The sequence below is a fragment of the Agelaius tricolor genome, unplaced genomic scaffold, assembly GCF_023055355.1.
Source record: "Agelaius tricolor isolate 1412-34295 unplaced genomic scaffold, bAgeTri1.0.p SCAF_47, whole genome shotgun sequence".
NCBI lineage: Eukaryota > Metazoa > Chordata > Aves > Passeriformes > Icteridae > Agelaius > Agelaius tricolor.
Genome location: NW_027269307.1, coordinates 3,091,327 through 3,110,617, shown reverse-complemented (window position 1 = coordinate 3,110,617; position 19,291 = coordinate 3,091,327). Strand labels below are relative to the sequence as shown.

General features: G+C 40.3%; 1 protein-coding gene across 4 annotated transcripts in view; it reads left to right on the top strand.

The window, feature by feature from the left end:
- SLC7A11 (solute carrier family 7 member 11) overlaps nucleotides 1–19,291 on the top strand; it is a 69,139-nt gene that overhangs the window by 13,206 nt on the left and 36,642 nt on the right. For all 4 annotated transcript variants that reach the window (XM_071455327.1, XM_071455329.1, XM_071455328.1 and 1 more), the window contains 4 exons: nucleotides 91–206; nucleotides 8,582–8,707; nucleotides 10,772–10,871; nucleotides 14,053–14,097. In XM_071455327.1, the coding sequence (XP_071311428.1) occupies nucleotides 91–206; nucleotides 8,582–8,707; nucleotides 10,772–10,871; nucleotides 14,053–14,097 (387 nt within the window). The remainder of the gene's footprint in view (nucleotides 1–90; nucleotides 207–8,581; nucleotides 8,708–10,771; nucleotides 10,872–14,052; nucleotides 14,098–19,291) is intronic.

The following is a 19,291-nucleotide window of genomic DNA, read 5'->3' as shown; positions in this document are numbered from 1 at the left end:
TGATAGTGAAGTTACAGTATGATCCAGTAAGAATAATAACTATGTACTATCACAGATTAATTTTGTGACTTTGTTTTTCTTTCCCTCCAGCCCTGCTGCCACAGCAGTGATATCATTGGCATTTGGACGCTACATCTTGGAGCCTTTCTTTATGCAGTGTGAAATCCCAGAACTTGCGATTAAACTTATCACAGCTGTCGGCATCAGTAAGTGTTCCATTTTAGGTTTCAGGGGAGGGTAAAGATTATATAAATTAAAAAAAAAATATGTAGCACACTGAGCAGGTTGTTGCTTGATGTAAATCATTAATTACTGTGCATCCAATGCCAGGGGCACCTGTGTGACATTTTGCCTGGGTGTGTGTGTTTGTGAACAAAGGCAGGAGCAAAAAGAACAACAGACTTTATCAATGGCTGGGAAAATTTATTATCAAGGCTGATTCTGTTGCCACTTGAATTTATGGCCAAATTGTCATTACTTTTGTAGAAGCAATTTCAGTCCCTAAGAGACGGCGAGGCAGTGTCAGAGATATGGAAGAATGATTACCTTCTTTAAGTGCTTTGCTCTACCTTGGTTTTAGGAGGCAATTGAATGCCAAATATGATGTCATGAAGAAACGTCGTTCTCTTGAGTGCAGACAGCAACATGAGGTCATCTTCCCCAGTCCCACTCTTTCCATCCTGGCAATAATCCTTATTGAGGCACTTGTGGTTCAGAAAGCAGGAACTGAATTCTGGGAGCAGAACATACAGCCTGGTGCATGGTTGTTGCTGGCTTGTTGTCCTACACTTGCTAACTCTGTAAAAAGAGTTCCCTAGTGTAAAAGGGATCATTTAGGGTCACAGAAAGCCAATATTTGCAGTGGAAATAGGGGCACTACCCTGAGAGCAGAGGCTTTACAGTGTACCTGGGCTGGTGTGGAGGATGCATGCAATGGGAGGGAACAAAAAAAATGGAACTGGGACTCTGGAGCTTGTAGCATTAGAGGCTTGTTTCCAGGTCTGCCTGGTCACAGGTGAGAATGCTCCTTGTGGGCACACATTGGAATTCAGCTGTGCTGGGAGGGAGTGCAGAGTAGACCTGAGTAATTAGTAACAGGTTGTTCCTTTAAATTTGCTCAGTGCACATATCAGAAACAAAAAGACTGGAAAAAGGAATTAAGACATGCAAAATGATCAAAGGCCCACAGGAGACCCCTTCAGTTTTGCACAATAATAGGTTCAGATGACTTTTTTCTTCGGGGCAAGGAGTTCAATTGACATTTAAATTTCCAGTCTCCAGGTTACTGTGGCTTTTTGTGGGAGCTTTGTCTGTAAGATTTCCTTTCTGCTGGGAGTGTTAAAAAATCAGTATGTGACTGCATTCCTTTCTAACTTAATTATGCACAAACTATAGGTTTCATAGGAATAATTGAATTAGGGGTTTGAATTTTGAAGTCAATGACTTTTTTCAGCTACATCTGTCTAAAACATTTCAGTGCAAGATAGGAGCGAAACAGATGTTCAGTAACATTAAGGTCACTGAGACAAAAGGAATATTAAGTGAGGACTCCATCAAGGCGTTTTGTTAATTGCATGTGATTCAAGCACAATAGGTGAACAATTTGAAATATGTTTTTATTACTTTTAATTTAAGTGAAAATCTGTATAATAGGCCTGGGCTTGGCAAAATAATTGAACAAATAAGTAGCATTGCAGGGGAGGTGGAGTCAGGCTGAAATAATCACAGCCTAAAGAGAGAGGGGAGGTCAGATGCTCCGGTTCAGAGTGGGTCTGTACAGCACAGTTAGGGTGAACTGGCATTTCACTGAAAGAAGGGATTCTAGTAGAAAACTTGTAGTGGTGAATGGGATGATGCTGAGAAAAACAATGATATGCCAGACTGGGGCTTCATTATTTGCAGTATGTTCTACAATGGAGTTTCATTTGTAGTAGTTCTTAGAACTTCTGCTGCAATTAACCTCAAGGATCCCAGAGTGTCTGAATGTTATCCTTGTGTGGTAAGAATCATGCTGTGGTGGTAATTGCTACAAATGTTTGGTATTGGGCATGTAGGCAGAGTGACAGAGGTAAGATTAAGGTGCTGAGCTGAACAGACACTTTGGAGCTCTGGAGATCTTGGAATCCAATATAATGGTGGAAAAAGTAGTGTTTGTTTCCACTTCAAATTTTAAGTTAATCAGAAAGTGAAATGACATGCCTTTTTCTTACCCATGCCTGCTCCCTTTTCCTTCCTTGCCTGATGAGAGAGCACAGATTGTGTATATGTCGTTATTGCATGGGGAAAGGCAGTGGCATGCACCACTGAACTCTGTCCTCGGCTGAAAGTTTTACCTTGTCATTTCTCATTGTACTAGAAAGGAGAGGGAGAAATTTTGAAAAATCTTCAGGTGATCCTCTGATCCCAAACACAATCAGTGTTATCTAAACAATTTCTTACAGATGTTTGCCAAAACTGGCCTTAAAATCTCCGGCATGGGAGTTTTTTAAACCCTCACTGGCAATGTAGCCCAGTTTTTTCTGTCCTTGTCACAATACAGCTTTTCTCTTTCCTTTTTTGTTTTTCTGCCCACCTGTATCTCTACTGATGCATCTGAAGCCTATTATCAAAAGGTTGACTGAGGTGGATGCAACCAGGATTATGCTGGGGAGTAGCAAATACTATTGCTTCTCTACCAGCTGCCAAAAAATATTTCTTATAGAGGGGCTAGAGCCATTCTGCTCCCCACCTCTGTGTCTCTTCGGTGAAAAAGGAAAGACAGTGCAAAGGAGAGGTAGATCAGATGAAAGTTAAAATGCAACTACAGGTCATGGTGACATTTAAAAAACCCCTTGTCCTGGCTGTATTATTTATTGGAAAAAGACATATGCTGGGCACAAAATTCCCCTCAAAATCACCTGTTCAGAGCAATCTTGAATGATCTGTAAAAACAAATTTTCTGTTCCACAATATGCTGCTTTCATTTTTAGTTGCCTTTATTATGGTTTTTCTCTTTTTACCACGACCAACCAACTAAAATGTCCAAACATTTCAATGTCTCTGTAGAGAGAAGGATGCTGGTGTGGAGTCTCTATTCAGATGCCACAGCTTTCTGAACCTCTGAGCAAAACCTTCCTGTTCTTTTCAAACTTATAAATCACTTAAATTCACTTGGTGTTTCTTAAGCAAGTCTTCACAAGGAGAAAAACCTAGATCAAATACTGGATATGCAGATCTCAATTTGTCAGTCTGCCATGAACTTTTTCTCAACTTGGTTAATTAACTGTATGTGAAAGAGGAGCAGATGTCTCAAAGATTTTTATTACACTATACATTTCATAGACTCATAGAATGGTTTTGGTTGGAAAGGATGTTTAAGATCAGCATGTCATGGGAAGGGATATTTTCTACTAGATCAGGTTGCTCAAAGCCCCATCCAACCTGACCTTGAACTCTTCCAGAGACAGGATCTAATTGCTACAATTTTATGAAAATAAATGGCCAGCTAGAGGAGAGAGAAGCTGGATGGGTTCCTGCACAGGGAAGGACAGCTGAAGAAAATGCAAGATTAGCCCTTCTAACTCCCTGCTTTGTTCCAGCAGGTCAAAATAGCTCCAGGACACAAAGCAAAGGGATGTTGTCAACATTTGTTCTGATGCTGAAGGTAGTCTTTTTAAGAGAAAGAGTTTAAAACTCATTTACCTCTTGAAGTGAAAGTTGATAAACTCCTCCATATTTGTTGTTTCTTGACATGAAGCAACATCCTGTCACGATGCCTATCATTGCAAAAAAGGCCCTATATTCATATATTGCTTTGTTTTATAAATTCTTTTCCTAATGGTAAACTTAAATATAATGGTAACAGGAAGGGATAAATTGGGCTGTGCAAAGGTATCAAACTCTTCTATCAATATGTAGCCTGAATAGAACTGAGCCTTTTCCAAACTTTTCACATGGCCTCCATGTCAGAAAGCAGATAAACAGGTTTCAGCCCTTAAAAACTGTGAGACTGAAAACCACTTACTAACTCTACCAACTCACATGAGTTCTTGCACTAATTCATACGTGTATTTTGGGCATTTTACACTGCAATAATATATAATTTCCCCTCTTTTATTTTTTTTTTCTTTTGAGAAGTCTGCTAGCAAACTCAAATACCCCAAACTTTGGCTGTTAGAGCTAAAGTTATGCTTGAAAACTGTGGTTAGCTGTAGGTCTATCAGTGCTTGCTGGCAAATGCTCCAGTCCCAAGTTTTATTGGTGTCTAGGTGAGTCTATAATTAGATGCCTTTTTTTTCCCCTCATCATGGCAGATATTGCAGATGCCACTCTCTACTGCTGACAGTCTTCAGACAAACAGTTTACATTAAAATATCTCTTGGCTTGCAGGGATCTGCTCTGATATCCTCTTGCAGATATGCTCTGATAGGTGCTCTTGTGCTTCCTATGACTTTTAATTGGCTCATTAGGGTCTGCAAATTGAGGGTATTTTTTGGCATTTTTTGAATGCCTTGACCCTAAAAGTCTGACAAGTTATGGGAGAGCAGTTCTCTTGGTCTCCTGCTGAGGCAATGGTACATATATTCTGAAAAGTAGGCCAGGATGTAATGCTCACTGCTGCTTCTCCCATTAGATCTTGTTATCTCTCTATAGCTGTGTCTGTGGAAGGGAAGAGATTGTGAAAAACATGCTTGGTGTTTCCATTGTGTTTGATTGTTCATGTACCCATTTTGTTCTCCCTCCACACTACGCTTGGTTAGGATTCATCTTAGCAAGGTGTTTAGTTTAGGTAATCTCCTGTGCTCCCCATACAGTGGAAAAAGAGGAAAGAGGAACCTCCTGAAGGTAAACTATCTCATCTGGGGTAGGCATCTCACAGAGGTACTGTTATTCATCCTCTGGAGCTAACTGTCTCTTCATTGAGATTGCAGCCACACTCAATGCCTGTCTTTTAGTTACAAAAGTTAGACCTGAGTCCTCCTTTCACTTCCCCTTTTCTGAGAAATTGGTCCTTCTGATATTTGCTGTGATCCCTTATCAAAGTGTCTGCAATCAGCTTCTCTAAATATCTCCAATAGGCCCTATTCTGAAGAGAGGTGTTGACTAATGGCCATAGTCCCAGAATATAATGTCCTTCCTGAGCCCTGGCACAGCTGTCATCATCTTTTTTTGCTTTTTAGCAGCTTTCTTCATGATTCCACTTCCCCATTGCCTTTCACTACCCAGTTGCTCACACAATCAGTACTACGGTGCTGGCACATGGTACTGGTGTAAGCCCCATATTTCTAGACAAGTGTCATGCACACAGAACCCTTAACACTGAATATTTTTTTTTTTAAATATTACTACTATTATTATTATTATTAGTCTACAATAAACAATAATGCATTTATATTATGTAGTATTATATGATAAAGAGGACTGTAAACTCCTACAGCCTAATAAGTGCAATAAAATAAAATTAAAAAAAATAAAATGGCCTCAAATTTTCTAAGCATTTGTAAGCATTTAAGTCTCAGCTCTGCAGCCTGAATTACTACTATTGCAGTCCTCCAGCTCTGCACTTACTCTTGTGAAGGACTACCAAAGGACATTTTTATCAAGGGATTTTTTACAAGGGACTTATTTACAAATAAGGACACAGTGATAGGTGTCCTGGTTTCAGCCAGGTAAGTGTTAATTTCTTCTCAGTAGCTATTACAGGGCTGTGTTTTGGATTTGGAATGAGAATGGTGTTAGTAACACACTGGTGTTTTGGTTTTTTGCTAAGTCCAGTTTACCCATAGTCAAGGACAATTTTCCCTGCCTCCATGTTCTGCCAGTGAGGAGGTTCACAAAAGAAACTGGGAGGGAGCATAGCCAGGACAGGTGATTACCAAAAGGATATTCCACACCACAGAGCATCATGCCTGGTATATAAACTGGGAGGATTTAAATGAAAAGGCATCTGATCTAGGTTTGGGAATGGGGGTTCTGGCTCTGAGTGGGTGGTGAGCAATTGTATTGGGCAGCACTTGCTTTTTTTTTCTTATTATTATTATTATTATTATTATTATTATTATTATTATTATTATTATTATTATTATTATATCCATATATCATTTCTGTATTTTACTTTGTTTTAAATTATTAAACTGTTCTTATCTCAACCCACCAGTTTTACTTTGATTCTCCTCCTCATTCCAGTGGTGGATGCAGGGAGAATGGTGGGAATTGAGCAAGCTGCTGCCAGGTTTAATTTCCATTTGGGCTTAAACCAAGGCAACAGGATGAGGGGAAATGGCTTCATACTGGAAAAGGGCTGGTTTAGATTAGATATATGGAAGAAATTTTTCTGATGTGGCTGGTAAGACACTTCTCTGGACAACACTGGCACAGGTTGTCCAGAGAAGTTGTGGCTGACCCATTCCTGAAGTGTTTGAGGCCATACCATCTAGTAACCTTCTCATATGCATATCAGGAAGGTGAAACCAGTGCTCAGAAAACCTGGAGAAGCTCTCCCCACTCATGTTACCTACTCTGACCTGTGTAAGGCTGACAGACTGATTGCTGCAGTCAACTTGAACTCTGAGCAAACTGGGTACCAAATTGCAGATTCTCTTACACAAAAAACTCCTCCTTGGCATTTTCTTGTGCTCTGGTCCATGCCTGGGTTTCACCTTCTACAGAAGAAAAGTATTGTATCCTGAGTCTTCTAGGAAAACTAAAATAAGCTAGTGCTTGACTATGGCACCAGATTTTTCTAACTTAAGCACTTTTGGTCAAATGAATATTTTAAATATATTTTGCTTAAATAACAGTTGTTAGTCTTGTTGGTAATCAGGCCTCAGGGAAAGAAGGGGAAACTCAAAGAGCGCTAATATTAGTCAGCAACCTAAAGGGATCTTTCAAAATTTAAATGAGTCAAGATATGTCAGTGTAATATTGGAACAACAGAGTAATGAATCAGGCCCTGGGATTTTCTGTTGCCTGTCAAATATAGGTATACAAGGAAGTAATAAGCAAAAAAAAAAAAAAAAAAAGTGTTTGGGTCTCTCAAGACAGTCTCAAGTAAAACATTGCATATTTGGGTCTCAAGTGAAATGTTGCAGAAGTCCAAGCAATTTTTTTGTGACTTCAGAACACTTCAGCTCTGAAATAGGGTGAGATACAAAACTGAGTAAATATTTTGATCTCCAAGATCCTTTTCTGGTGAAAAAATTGTGTTAGGTGGTGTTGTGAATATATATTGACTTGTAAATTGCTCATTGGAGAGTGGAACTGTATCTCCCAAATAAAAATTCTAGAGAAATACTTTTTTTTTCCCCTGTAATTTTTATTTTATTAAAATATATGAAAAATACATTGGGATCCAGATTACAGAACTTTTCCCCGGTTCCATTAAACTCAAACTACTTTCAGTTGAAATGAGAAGATTTTTAAATATTTTTTAACCTCGCTGGTGAAGAGAAACTGTATAAAAGACTTGAGATAAATCAGTGGGGTTTTTTTCCAGAAAGCCTGTGCCATGACAGATTTACAGTGCTAGCTCCTACAAACTAGCAAATTGTGCTTTTTGTGTCTTGAGATGTGTGATGTGGCTGATGATTTACACAAACTGCTGCTCTTGAGAGAGCTTGAATTACAGGAGGATTGAGATGAGGAGCTACTTCATTAGCTCCCTATGATGGCAAGAAAGAGAGGCACATGCTTGACCATGTTTACCTGGAGCAGCAGGGGAAAGAGATTTTTTATCTAGTAAAATGGCTCCTATCTTCCATTCTTTATGGAAATTTTTATTTTTAATATCTAAATTCCTTCTGTTTAAGTAAACTAGATTAAGTGGCACTAAAATGACAAGACCTGCCCTCCTCCTGTCAGTCAGTGCTGTAGGAAATGCTAGAGGATGCTGTCCCTGACCCAGAAGGAGATGCAAGCTGACCAGGCAGGATGTAAATATCCTTCTCACTGATCTCTCCACATGCTGGTGAGCTGCAGACCTGGGCTTTGTTTTCAAGAAGTAAAAGGTCTCTGTTTCTTCACTGATTACCAGCAAGTGTGGGCACAGTACTTGCACTCTGGCCCTCCTGCATCTCTGGTGGTACAGCAAAAAGTGGGGAGAACATGGAAAAGAGGACCAGAAGTAAAGCAGTTACAAATTTATGTGTGGCCTAAATGAGGGTGAGAAAGTTCAATATGGTTATTAATTGTTATTGTTTATGAAAAATACAAATCTCTACTCAAAGCAGCACTGATAAAGAAATCTGGAGTGACAAGAGTTGGGCAATTAATTTCTTTCATCTGAAGAAGTGTCCTGGCAGCCAGTTGTCTACCAGCAGCTGACAATTCTGGGTCAATGAAGCTGCAATTTGGTGTGGAGGATGTCAGGCAGAGAAGGGACAGATGGATGGTCAGTGCAGTGGGTGAGGGACAAGGGCTCAGCTCAAGCCTTTGGTACGGTACCTCAAAGGGGGATGGGAGAAGAGGGAGGACAAGAGCTGGAGAGGGTTATCAGGGTGTATTTCCTTTAATGTATCAGGATCTGTTGTTTGTGTGACCTCTCTGCTGGCAAAGAACTTTGTGACAATTATTTCTTTCTGACTTTTCTTTTTCCCCCTCCCAGCACTGGTGATGGTCCTGAATAGCACAAGTGTCAGCTGGAGTGCCCGCATTCAGATGTTCCTTACCTTTTGTAAGCTTGTAGCAATTCTGATAATTATAGTCCCTGGAGTTATCCAGCTAATTAAAGGTATGAAATGAAAAGTAAATGCTTTAAAAGAGCTTTTATCTTTACCCTCAGCAGTCTTTCCCCACTTGCCTCCACCACATAATGCTTATAGCAGCAAAATCTCTTAATTAGTGTGTGCTTGCTTAACCGAGGCTCTGTACTGTCATGTCATTGATAAGAAGTGGAACTACGCTGGGATGAAATGGTATTTCCTTCAGCATGCCAATGAGACTATTCCAATCAGACTTGCTTTTCCAAGGAGCAAATGGACTGCTCTTCTCTGGAATCTGTCTTTGGCCTGAACTTTGTGAAAGGGGCAGGGTGGGATTTAAAGGCAGGTAGATGCACATGCACCTCCCCAGAGCACATGCCTAGCCCAGGCAGGATGGCTGCTCTGGCTGTGCTAGTCCCTAGTCATGGTACATGTGTGTGTGGTGCTAGAGAGGGCTCCCAATTCACAGAACCACAAAATCACATGGGGGTTTGGGTTGGAAAGGACCTTAAAGATCACCTAGTTCAAACCCTCTGCCATGGCAGAGATGTCTTCCACCAGGCCATGTTTTTCAAAGGCCCATCCGAAGCCTTGAACACTTTCAGAGCATCCTGGGCTGCTTCTCTGGACAATCTGTTCCAGTGCCTCATCAGTGTCACGAGGCAGATTTTTTCCTAACATGTAATCTAAACATGCCCTCTGTCAGTTTATAGCTATTTCCCCTTGTCCTGTCACTACATGCACTGACAGGTGCTCAGCTACCTGTAGAGACTTTCCCATTCCAGCCCTCTGAGCAGCAGGTGTGAGATGGTGACAAGCCCCGGGTCACCTTCCCTACAACTACAGAGAGTACCAGCAGCAATGCAGCACACAGCGGCAGAGCAGGGAGCCCTCTTGAGTGTATTGGTGGCAGATTTTATCCAACAAAAACTGTCACAGTTTTGGGCTATGTCCCACCCAAGTGAAGAGCACAGTGTTAGTCTGTGCAGTGAGCTCAGTTTCACAGGGACAGGAGGCTCTCTGTGGTTAATATAGACTCTGAAATAAAAGTTTTGCTGTGTAGCACTCTGCTGATTCACTATTTTTGTTGTTTTTCACTTTCTTTCTGGCACTTGCAATGTCGTTGCCTCTCGCACATGACATATGAAATGTGCAAAATTTCTCTCTGTTCCCGTCCACCCCACTTTTTCTAGACCTTTGGAGCAGGTCAAACCTGCTCCAACCCTTGGGGGTTGTTGCCCTGAAGTAGCTCAGCTAAGTGCCCCTGATTCTCCACTGGGACCTTCTTCTGGCCACAGTTTCTCCCTAAACCAAAAAGCCTCTGCTTCAATGGCGATTTTGACTGAGGGCTTAGTAAAACCAGAGCAAAGGATAGAGGATTTGACTCATTGCTAATTTAAATCTGAATTAATTAAGTTTCTTCCTGCTCCATATTTGTGGAGGATCATTGCTTCTCAGGAAATTTGGGATATGGTAGGGACATTTTACAAACCATAAAGCACTTTGTAAATGAATGAGAGCATAACAAAAGTGTTGCATATTTGCATTTATAGATATATAGATAATTCTTACTCGATGTAATATTAATACAGGATTGATTATCATGGTAGGGGGTTACTAAACTCATTTTTCAATGCTAGAAATTTCTAGGATTTTGGGTTTATTTATCTTATAAATGTTTCTTCTGAATGAAATGCCAGCAAAGTTCCTTCTGATTAAAATGTTGAACAAGTAAATTTTCCACATCAAAAACTACTGAGCTCATTCTGCTCTTTCATGTTGGTGTAAGTCACTGCTGGAAATGACAGAGCAGTGAGTGTCATCAAGTTCAGCATGCTTTGAAATAAACTAATAGGTCAAATTCTCCTATTACATGAATATAGATTCCACCAAGCCTTTTACAATTGCTGGCAGATTATGGCTGTGAGGGTTGGGTAAGAATTTAAGGTCAAGGGGCAGAACTTCATGTCAGTGAACTGTTGGGTGATTAAATGTTCCATGCTGTGTTATATATATATATATATATATATATATTTAAACTAGTTATGACCAAATAGCTTATTTTTCAACATTTTTTGTTGTTGATTTTGCAGGAGAAACACAGCACTTTAGAAATGCCTTTGCAGGGAATGATGCCAGTGTTATGGGATTACCACTTGCTTTCTATTCAGGAATGTATGCCTATTCAGGCTGGTAAGTGGATGAAACTTATACGTATTTGTCCTGAAAAAAACCCACTAATGTGCTTTAACAAAGCTATTTATTTATATGAAGCAATAAGTAGCACATTCTACATCTTTTGCCAAGCTACATCATACAGCTAGGGTATTTGTCACCACTGTTCCATATGCTCAGTTGTGATTGTGCAAGCAGCTCTGCAAGGGAAAGATTTTCCTTTTTCAGTGTATAATATATAAGCATGTACTGACCACCACAATAATCACACCACAAGAATGGAATATTCTTCATTTTTTTCATTAAATATTTTAATAACAGGATAAAAGTACAAATGAAGCTTTAATTTTTTTTGAAGAAGTCAGTAATTATATAAAAATCAAATCCATGATTCTGTTACAAAATGGCCCTTAGCCTTGCTTTGTAAGAGCAGTATTTTACAAGTAAGAAACAATGAGATTGGTATGGGCCACAAAACAGAATAAAAATCTTTAGATTTTTACACTTCTTGGTCTAAGAGATTTGGACCATACTTAAAAGAAGTGCAGCTGGCTTCCACAAAAGTCAGGTGTGATTGACTGTGAGCAAAGGTATGAGAATCTACCTTCAGGTATCCTGCTTAGAACTTTCAAGTCCTTTCTCTCTTTTCCCTCCAAAGTACACAGCAGCTGGTTTGAAAGGTGCTGCCCCTTCTAGAATCTGCCTTTACAATTTATTCATGCTCCTCAGGGCTCTGCATTGTGCAGTGCCAAAAGGCTTTAGCAGAAGCAGCCTGGGGGGAAGGAAGCAGACTACAGCGCACAGAGTGGGCTTATTTTGAGATAGCTTTGTCTGCAGGTCTTCCCTTTGCTCTCCGTAGCCTCACAGGCAGCCAAGTCCTTTACCTTGCACAAAAAGGCGAGGGCTGCAAGATAAGGGGTTTATTTATTTAATATGAAAGGACAGTGGGCTGGGCATTGGAGTTCTCTGCCCATCTGTAACTCCCCGGTTGCAGGAGCATTATAAATGTGCACACTGAAGTATGAACAGAACTTTATATACTAAATGGCAGCAGGGGAAGAAACCCAAGAGAAATCCAAGAAATCCAAAGCCTTTATCTGAGATAGATAAGTAAGAAAAGAGCCTGGCATTTTGAAGCCTCAAAGAAATGGAATTGATTATGTGGAGAATCTCTACTTTCTTCCCCCTCTCTCTGTAACTGACTCTGTCTCTCATATCCATGCATGTGATGGTTTCTCACTTTTTAAATATTAACCAAGGTTTTTGTATGAAAGCAATTTAAAAAGCTCGTTATTATTATTCAGAATTTCTTTCCTGCAAAATGCTTCATCAAAAATACTGTTATTCTGTTGCTTCTTTCCCATTTTTCACTTAACAGTTCAAAGCCTTGCAATAAAAATGACCTTTTTTTCCCCTTTACACCTTCTGACTTTTATTTCAAGGTCTTTATTTGCTACTTATAAAAGAAATTAGCAGGAAAAAGACCTAATTTGGCTAGTGGTTCTTCCCTGCTGTCTGTTTTCCTTTGTTATCAACTAAAATTCATCACCTCATCACAGAGGAGCAGACCATTAAGTGGAGTGGCAATATCCTTGCACTATCAGTTTCATGGGGCTAAATCAATGCAATTAGCTGAATATGAAGGAGTGTTGGAAGTGTTGGTGATGTGTCCTGGGATGCAGGCAGAATTTTATGCATAGCTCACAAGACTGTTAAATTTTAACTGTTAACTTTTAAAGATACAGCTTTGAAGAAAAGAAAAGCAGTATCTCTTCTGTGTGTGGGTTCATCCTGCCAAGAGCAAGTTTTGACTATGGGGCATGTAAAATATTGGCTGAAAAAGTGGAGAAAAGAATGTGAGGAAACATGCCTTTGCATCAATGAAAGGACTGATGCTGGACTATCACAGAATGGTTTGGGTTGAAAGGGACCTTAAAGATAATTTTGTTCCAATCCCCCTGCCAAGGATAGGGATACTTCCCACTAGACCAGGATGCTAAAAGCCCCATGCAACCTGACCTTGAAAACTTCCAGGGATGGGGCATCCACAGCTTCCTTGGGCAACCAGTTCCAGTGCTCCAGCACCCTCACTGGAAAGACTTTCCTCCATATATCTAACCTAAATCTTCTTCTGTGCTCTGTGCACTAGAAAGTTTAAAAACAAGTACTGATGTTTTTGCATAAGGTGACAAAGAATTTCTTGTGCAGTCACAAAATCACTATTTTTAAAAAGCCACGAGCCAGGGTTAACTTGTTCTGCTAACCCAGTTCTGCTCCAAGACTTGTGATGGGGCAAAGTTCCCAGACTTCCTGACAGCTTGGTTACCAGTGGTTTATTCACAGCAGCAGTGCTGGCTCAGCACTGGTCCCTTTCATTTGTCTTTCTGCACAAGATCAGAAGACCAGCATAGGTGCTGTATTGACTGCTCTGTTTGATGACTTTGGGCCTGTCTCTGAGCCAGACACCATTGTGTTCCAGGCAGGCACAGACTGAGTGCTAATAAATGTAGAACAGAGGGTTCAGTGACCTTGAGGCTTATGGCTGCTTTGCATGCAAGGCTGTGCCTGGTGAGCAGCTCCTATGAATCCCATACAGAGCTCTCCCTTGAATGCTGCTGGAATGTGATCAGAGTGCAACCTGTACTGGGGGTTGTGCAAGAGCATGCAGAGCTAGCAGCCTGTGTTTTAGATTCTGTACAACAAACTGGTGTGAAAGCTCTTGGTTTAGGAGGGGCTTCAGTTATTTGTATTGTTAAGGAGCCCTCGCTGAGTACTCTGATGAGACTTTTTGCCAATCTAACCTGAAGCTGTAAAAGGCAGCAAGCACAAATGGAATATAAAGCTTGAAGTGCACGTGTGTGTGTGTGTGTGTGTGTGTGTGTGTGTGTGTATGGAATTACGGTAAACCATTAACTGTGTAGTATGCCAGGGGGGAAAAAATTAATTACATACTGACTGTACATAGTCACTGTCTTTTTCTTTTCCTGCTTTGCTGTCTTTTCTGAGAATTCCCTTCCTAAGTGTGAGGATAAGGGAAGGTTAAATATCCCTCTCTTCTTAATCCAAACATGGGCCTGCAAAGCCTACTGTAATTAACAGCAGTGCTTAACTAAAATAATTTTCTTGATTCTTAGTGAAAGAAATACAGAATAAAAATATAGCAATAAATCTTATAATACATTTTATAACTATTTTCTAGGTTTTACCTGAATTTTGTCACCGAAGAAGTGGAAAACCCTGAAAAGTATGTACTTAATGTTTTGCCTGACTTTTGAGAAATGGTCATGAAATTTCAAATGTTGTAAAAGTAGTGATCTTCAAAGTTCTGTATGCTGGTCAAGTTGCTTGCCTTCCAGCAGATTTGGTATCTATTTGAATTACAACTGCTTGAAAATTTGCTATTTTTGGTCTGTTGTGACCTTATTATGTATTCTGCTTTTATCTGCACTGAAAGAGTGGCTGGTTTAGTGCATTCCAGGATTAAGTAGATCTATCTCTAGGGCTCTGGTTCTCCCCCTCAGGATACAAGTAATCATCAGCGGCTCCTTTCAGTGGAAGATACTGATATCCTGTCAGGGAAATCTTGCCCAAGAAACTTATCTGCTGCAATATTTGTCAGTTTTGCTATGTTTAAATATTAATGAAATACTTAGTTCTACTTGCTCTGGATGTCTCAGAAATGCAGGATCTTGAATACATGTCACAAAGCATCCAATCTAATTAAACTGAACAGGGGATATGGGTTGGAGCCTCTTTCCAATCAGAGCTGAATACTCCCACATCACCTGCCTGGAAAACATGGAACGTTGTCCTGTTAGGGAGAATTTGATTTGTCCCATCTGTTTTGGTAGATGTGTTTTGGTACATGGGGACAGTAATAAAAGGCTACTAACTTTTTCTAAAAGTTAAAGAAAATGTGCCTTTCCAATTTGTTTTCTTTGAGGAAAAGAAACTATTTACTTGACAAAGAAATTAATGGCTAAATTTTCTTAGATTTTTAAAATAAGATAGCTGGCTGGGTACCAAATTGCTTATTGTTTTAAAAGGACCCCCAGCACTGTACACTCCGATAATATGAATCTGAGACATGTAGGGAAAGAAAACCCCAAGCCATTGACTGGGAGCATCCAGAAGATTTTTGTTGGTTTCTTTGAAGTCTGAACCAAACCTGGTGCTATTTCAGAGGCCTGAAATTATAAGAAAATGGATGATAAAACATGAGGCTGGTAGAAACACTGGCAGATTTCCATCGTTTCAGTGACTTTGAGACGTGTTGTGTTTTAGCAGTCTCTTTGATGTGATCTAGATATGTAGAGTGAGGATTCTGTGACCGAAATCTGAGACCAGGTAGAAAATACTGCATTAATATTTGTGAGTAATCATTATGACAGATACCTATGTACAAATAGGTTTTTCACTAGTAATCTTCAGTTCTGATAAAATGCCATTTTAGGAGCTGTGGTTTAGTAAACATGACTCTGGATGTATTTAAAATGTGTAGATGTGGCACTTGGGGACATGGTTTAGTGGTGGACTTGGCAGTGCTGGTTTCATGGTTAGACTCAGTGGTCTTAGAGTTCTTTTCAAACCTGAAGGCTTCTGTGCTTTTAAGGCATTTGTATCAGTGGACAGCTGTCGCAGACGTCTTTTATGGAAAATCCTTTCCTTAGGATTTTTCCTCCTGAGAAGCTGAGAGGCCTCAGGAACAAAATGTAAACAGTGATTATCTGCCACTGTGGAATGCAACAGGTGGATCTTTGATTGGTCTCATGTGGTTGTTTCTAATTAATGACCAATCACAGTCAGCTGGCTCAGAGAGTCCAAGCCACAAGCCTTTGTTATCATTTTTTGTTATTCTATTCTTAGCTAGCCTTCTGATGAAATCCTTTCTTCTATTCTTTTAGTATAGTTTTAATGTAATATATATCATAAAATAATAAATCAAGCCTTTTGAAACATGGAGTCAGATCCTCATCTCTTCCCTCAACCAAAAACCCCTGCGAACACCGTCACAAAGAGCAGCTGGCTAAAGACTCCCAGGCTTGGGACACAAATGAACTCAAGCTGGATGATTAGGGTTTAACTACCAAGGATCTGTTCTCTTTATAAAATCATGAGAGACAGACACTAAAACCAAAAGACAACCTGCAGATTTTTTTTTTACTTTTGAAAAATTGTTGTGTCACAGACTGATTTTAAATGTGAAACTAAATGTAGCTGTGAAGGGATTCTGGTCCAGGACATCTAGCTCTTCAGGAAATTTTGGGGAGATAGGTTAGGAGCCAGAGTCTTGGTGATATGATTAAATGCAGCTAGAAGCAATAGAATTTGTAAATTATCATGTGGTTACCACCAATACCATGTGATCTTTTTAAATGTGCAGATGTCTACACCCTTTGTGACTTTTCAAACAACTTCTGTGTCTGTGGTTCTTTTGACTGGAATTCTTGGTAATTTTCATTATAGCTATTTTTATATCTATTAAGTTTTTTGTGACTGAAGTCAGAGGAGAGCCTATTTTTGAACATTTTGCTCTCTGCTGCATAGGACAGAAAAGCATAGCTCCTCTCTCTTTTAAAAGCTAAGCACCCCTTGAAGCATGATATATCTCAGCAAAGAGAAGTGGTGCTGGTTCAATTCTGATGATTTTTTTCCATTGCAGCTAGGATGTGAGGGTAGAAGACTGTCTTTTCCCATCTCAGGAGAACTTCTCTGTACTCTAGGTTATCTTTGGAGAGCTGCTGAAGTTATGTGTGCTGCTAGTGAGGATGTGGGACCGGAGGGCAAACCACGTAACGTGGCTGGTTGAGTGTATTCCAGGATGGCACTGGAAAAAAAAACACCTCAGTATTACATGTGCAATGTTATCACAAGGCTCTTAAAACTTCCCTTCATCACTCTTCCTTTTGAGGCTGCACTTTGAGAGGATGAGATTCCCAGTTTTTACAATCTCCATGCTAAGGTATAATATAGACTAGAAGAGAGTGGGATATTAAAAATTGCTAAATAAGTGGCAGGTGATGGTGGGGCAAATGCGTTGTTACTGTCTGTGCTGACAGAGACCTCTGTACCACCTGTAAGGGGGGATTCTGGACTCCCTTGAGCTGAAATAAGCAATTCAATGAAACATTTGGAACATATTTTTAATTTGGTTGTCACCTGTGAATGGCCCTGTTGGAAAGATATCCTGAACCAAGGGCTGTTTCACCATTGTTCCCAAAGCTACAGGGCAAGAGAATAGTGTGGATTAATCTCACTGGCAACTGTCTCAGCTCCCACTAAACCCAATGCAAATGTTAGATGAGCCACTGATTATTCTGCTGTTGTAGGCATTTATTAAGACTAAACTGCTTTACTGCTTTTTTTTTTTTTTTAACCTAAAATGCTGTCTTTCATTCTTGTGTGAGCCTTATGTTAAAGCTTGCACTGAGAAACCTGGTCTAGTGGAAGGTATCCCTGCCCATGGGCAGGGGGCTTGGAGCTACCACTTCAAGGTCCCTCCCAACCCAAACTATTCTGTGATTCTACTGTATGGTACTTCTGTTGGTATGATGTTGCTGATTTTAAAAAGGAAGAGGAAAGTACAGGCTTGAACCACTTAGAGCTTGTAGCACATCCAGATGTGCAATTTGTAATGTTTTCCAATGGTTAAGATGGATGCAAATTACTTACAGCAAAGGAGGTGAGCACAGTGAGGTCTTCTGCCCTGCAGCTGTCAAAGTAAATGTTTGCCTGAGAATCAGTCACAGTTGTGCATTTCCAGATGCGCAACAGCTTTGGAAGTAGCTGAGGTGAATAATCAGCTCCATCCCCATGTGAACCAGCAGGCTGCAAACCCCCAGTGAATGTACCAAGGGGATGTGCCAGGTTTACAGCAGAGGGATGGCAGGAATGCTCTAGCAGAGAGTGGGGATGGGGCTTTGAGCAGCCTGGTCCAGTGGAAGGTGTCCCCACCTATGGCAACAAGATTGGAACAAGATGATCTTTAAGGTCCCTTCCAACCCAAAACATTGTGTGGAGGTGGGCCCTAGAATATATCCTGAGATGTGTTGGAAGGTGGAAGCATCTGCTATTAGACTTTAAGTTTCCCAGATAGGGATTGCATTCCTTTCTGTGGTGTATGGCACCAGGGAGACCTTTTGGAATATGGCATGTGTTGTTGGGAATGCAGGAGAGAGGCAGGGAAAGGGGGATGCTTATGACCTTGCCCAGTCCCCTTTGTGCTCCAAGCAGCTGTTTGTAGAGGCAGGAAGGGCTTTTGAGGGTGCGGGAATCTTTAGAGGTGCAGCTGCCTGCCCAGGTGCAATAAATTCCACACTTAGGTCTATAAGTAGGATAAATACTCTGGGTCTGAAACACTGGGATGCTGAAGCAATACAAAACCCTAGAGAGGGAGGGCAGAAACAGAGACAGTGGGAATGAGCAAAGCGGAAGCAAGCACCCTTTACAGTGCAGAAGGGAGAACAGAAAGACTTAAAAAAAATCTCAAAGTGATTGTCATTACTTTTTGAACAGAGTTTTGGAAGTAGTGTTGAATTCTCACTTTGGAAATGCCCTTGTTCCTTCTTTTGTGTAAGGACATTATTATAACCCCAATTATCATAAGATGTAAAAGTAGCTGTTTCTGTCTCTCGCTAAACCACCTTTTGATGTCTCACTTTTAAGCCTGAACTCCTTTCTTTATTCCTCTTTGTTCAAATGCTTCTCTCCTTCTCTCATGCAGCTATTAGTAGCACCCAAAGAAACACAAAGTTAATGTTTATTTTAGAAGGAGCTGTGGTTGCAGTCTTAATATATAATTTTTAAAAATAGCCTGAAATAGTTTTAGTATCAAGAATATGTGGAACAACATTAAAGTGTGAAAATTTCTTTTCCTTTTTTTGAAAATTATGCTTTGCATGTGCAGGCTGGGTCAATAGCAATTGTTGTTTCAAATAAAATACCTAAATAATCCTTGAAGCAGAACTTCACCAAAACAAACTTGTGCAGCCATATCACCTGCAGCTTTGATCTTTTTGATTTCTTACACTATAAGGATGAGTCTCAAACTGAGGTCTTACTGTTAAATAATAGGGTAATGAAGGAACAGCCAGGTCTCTGAGGGAGTTTGTCACCTGAAAATTGACAGGAGCCATGTTGTCTGGAGCAGGAAATTTTTAGGAGTAGAAATCATGCATGAACTTCCAGACTCATTTCTTGTACATAGTCTTTGATCTCATCCGTATTCTTGAGCACCCTCTCGTCACTGACATCTTTTATGAAAAATCCTTTCCTTAGGATTTTTCCTCCTGAGAAGCTGAGAGGCCTCAGGAACAAAATGTAAACAATGGTTATCTGCTGCTGTGGAATGTAACAGGTGGATCTGTGATTGGTCTCATGTGGTTGTTTCTAATTAATGACCAATCACAGTCAGCTGGCTCGGACTCTCTGAGCCACAA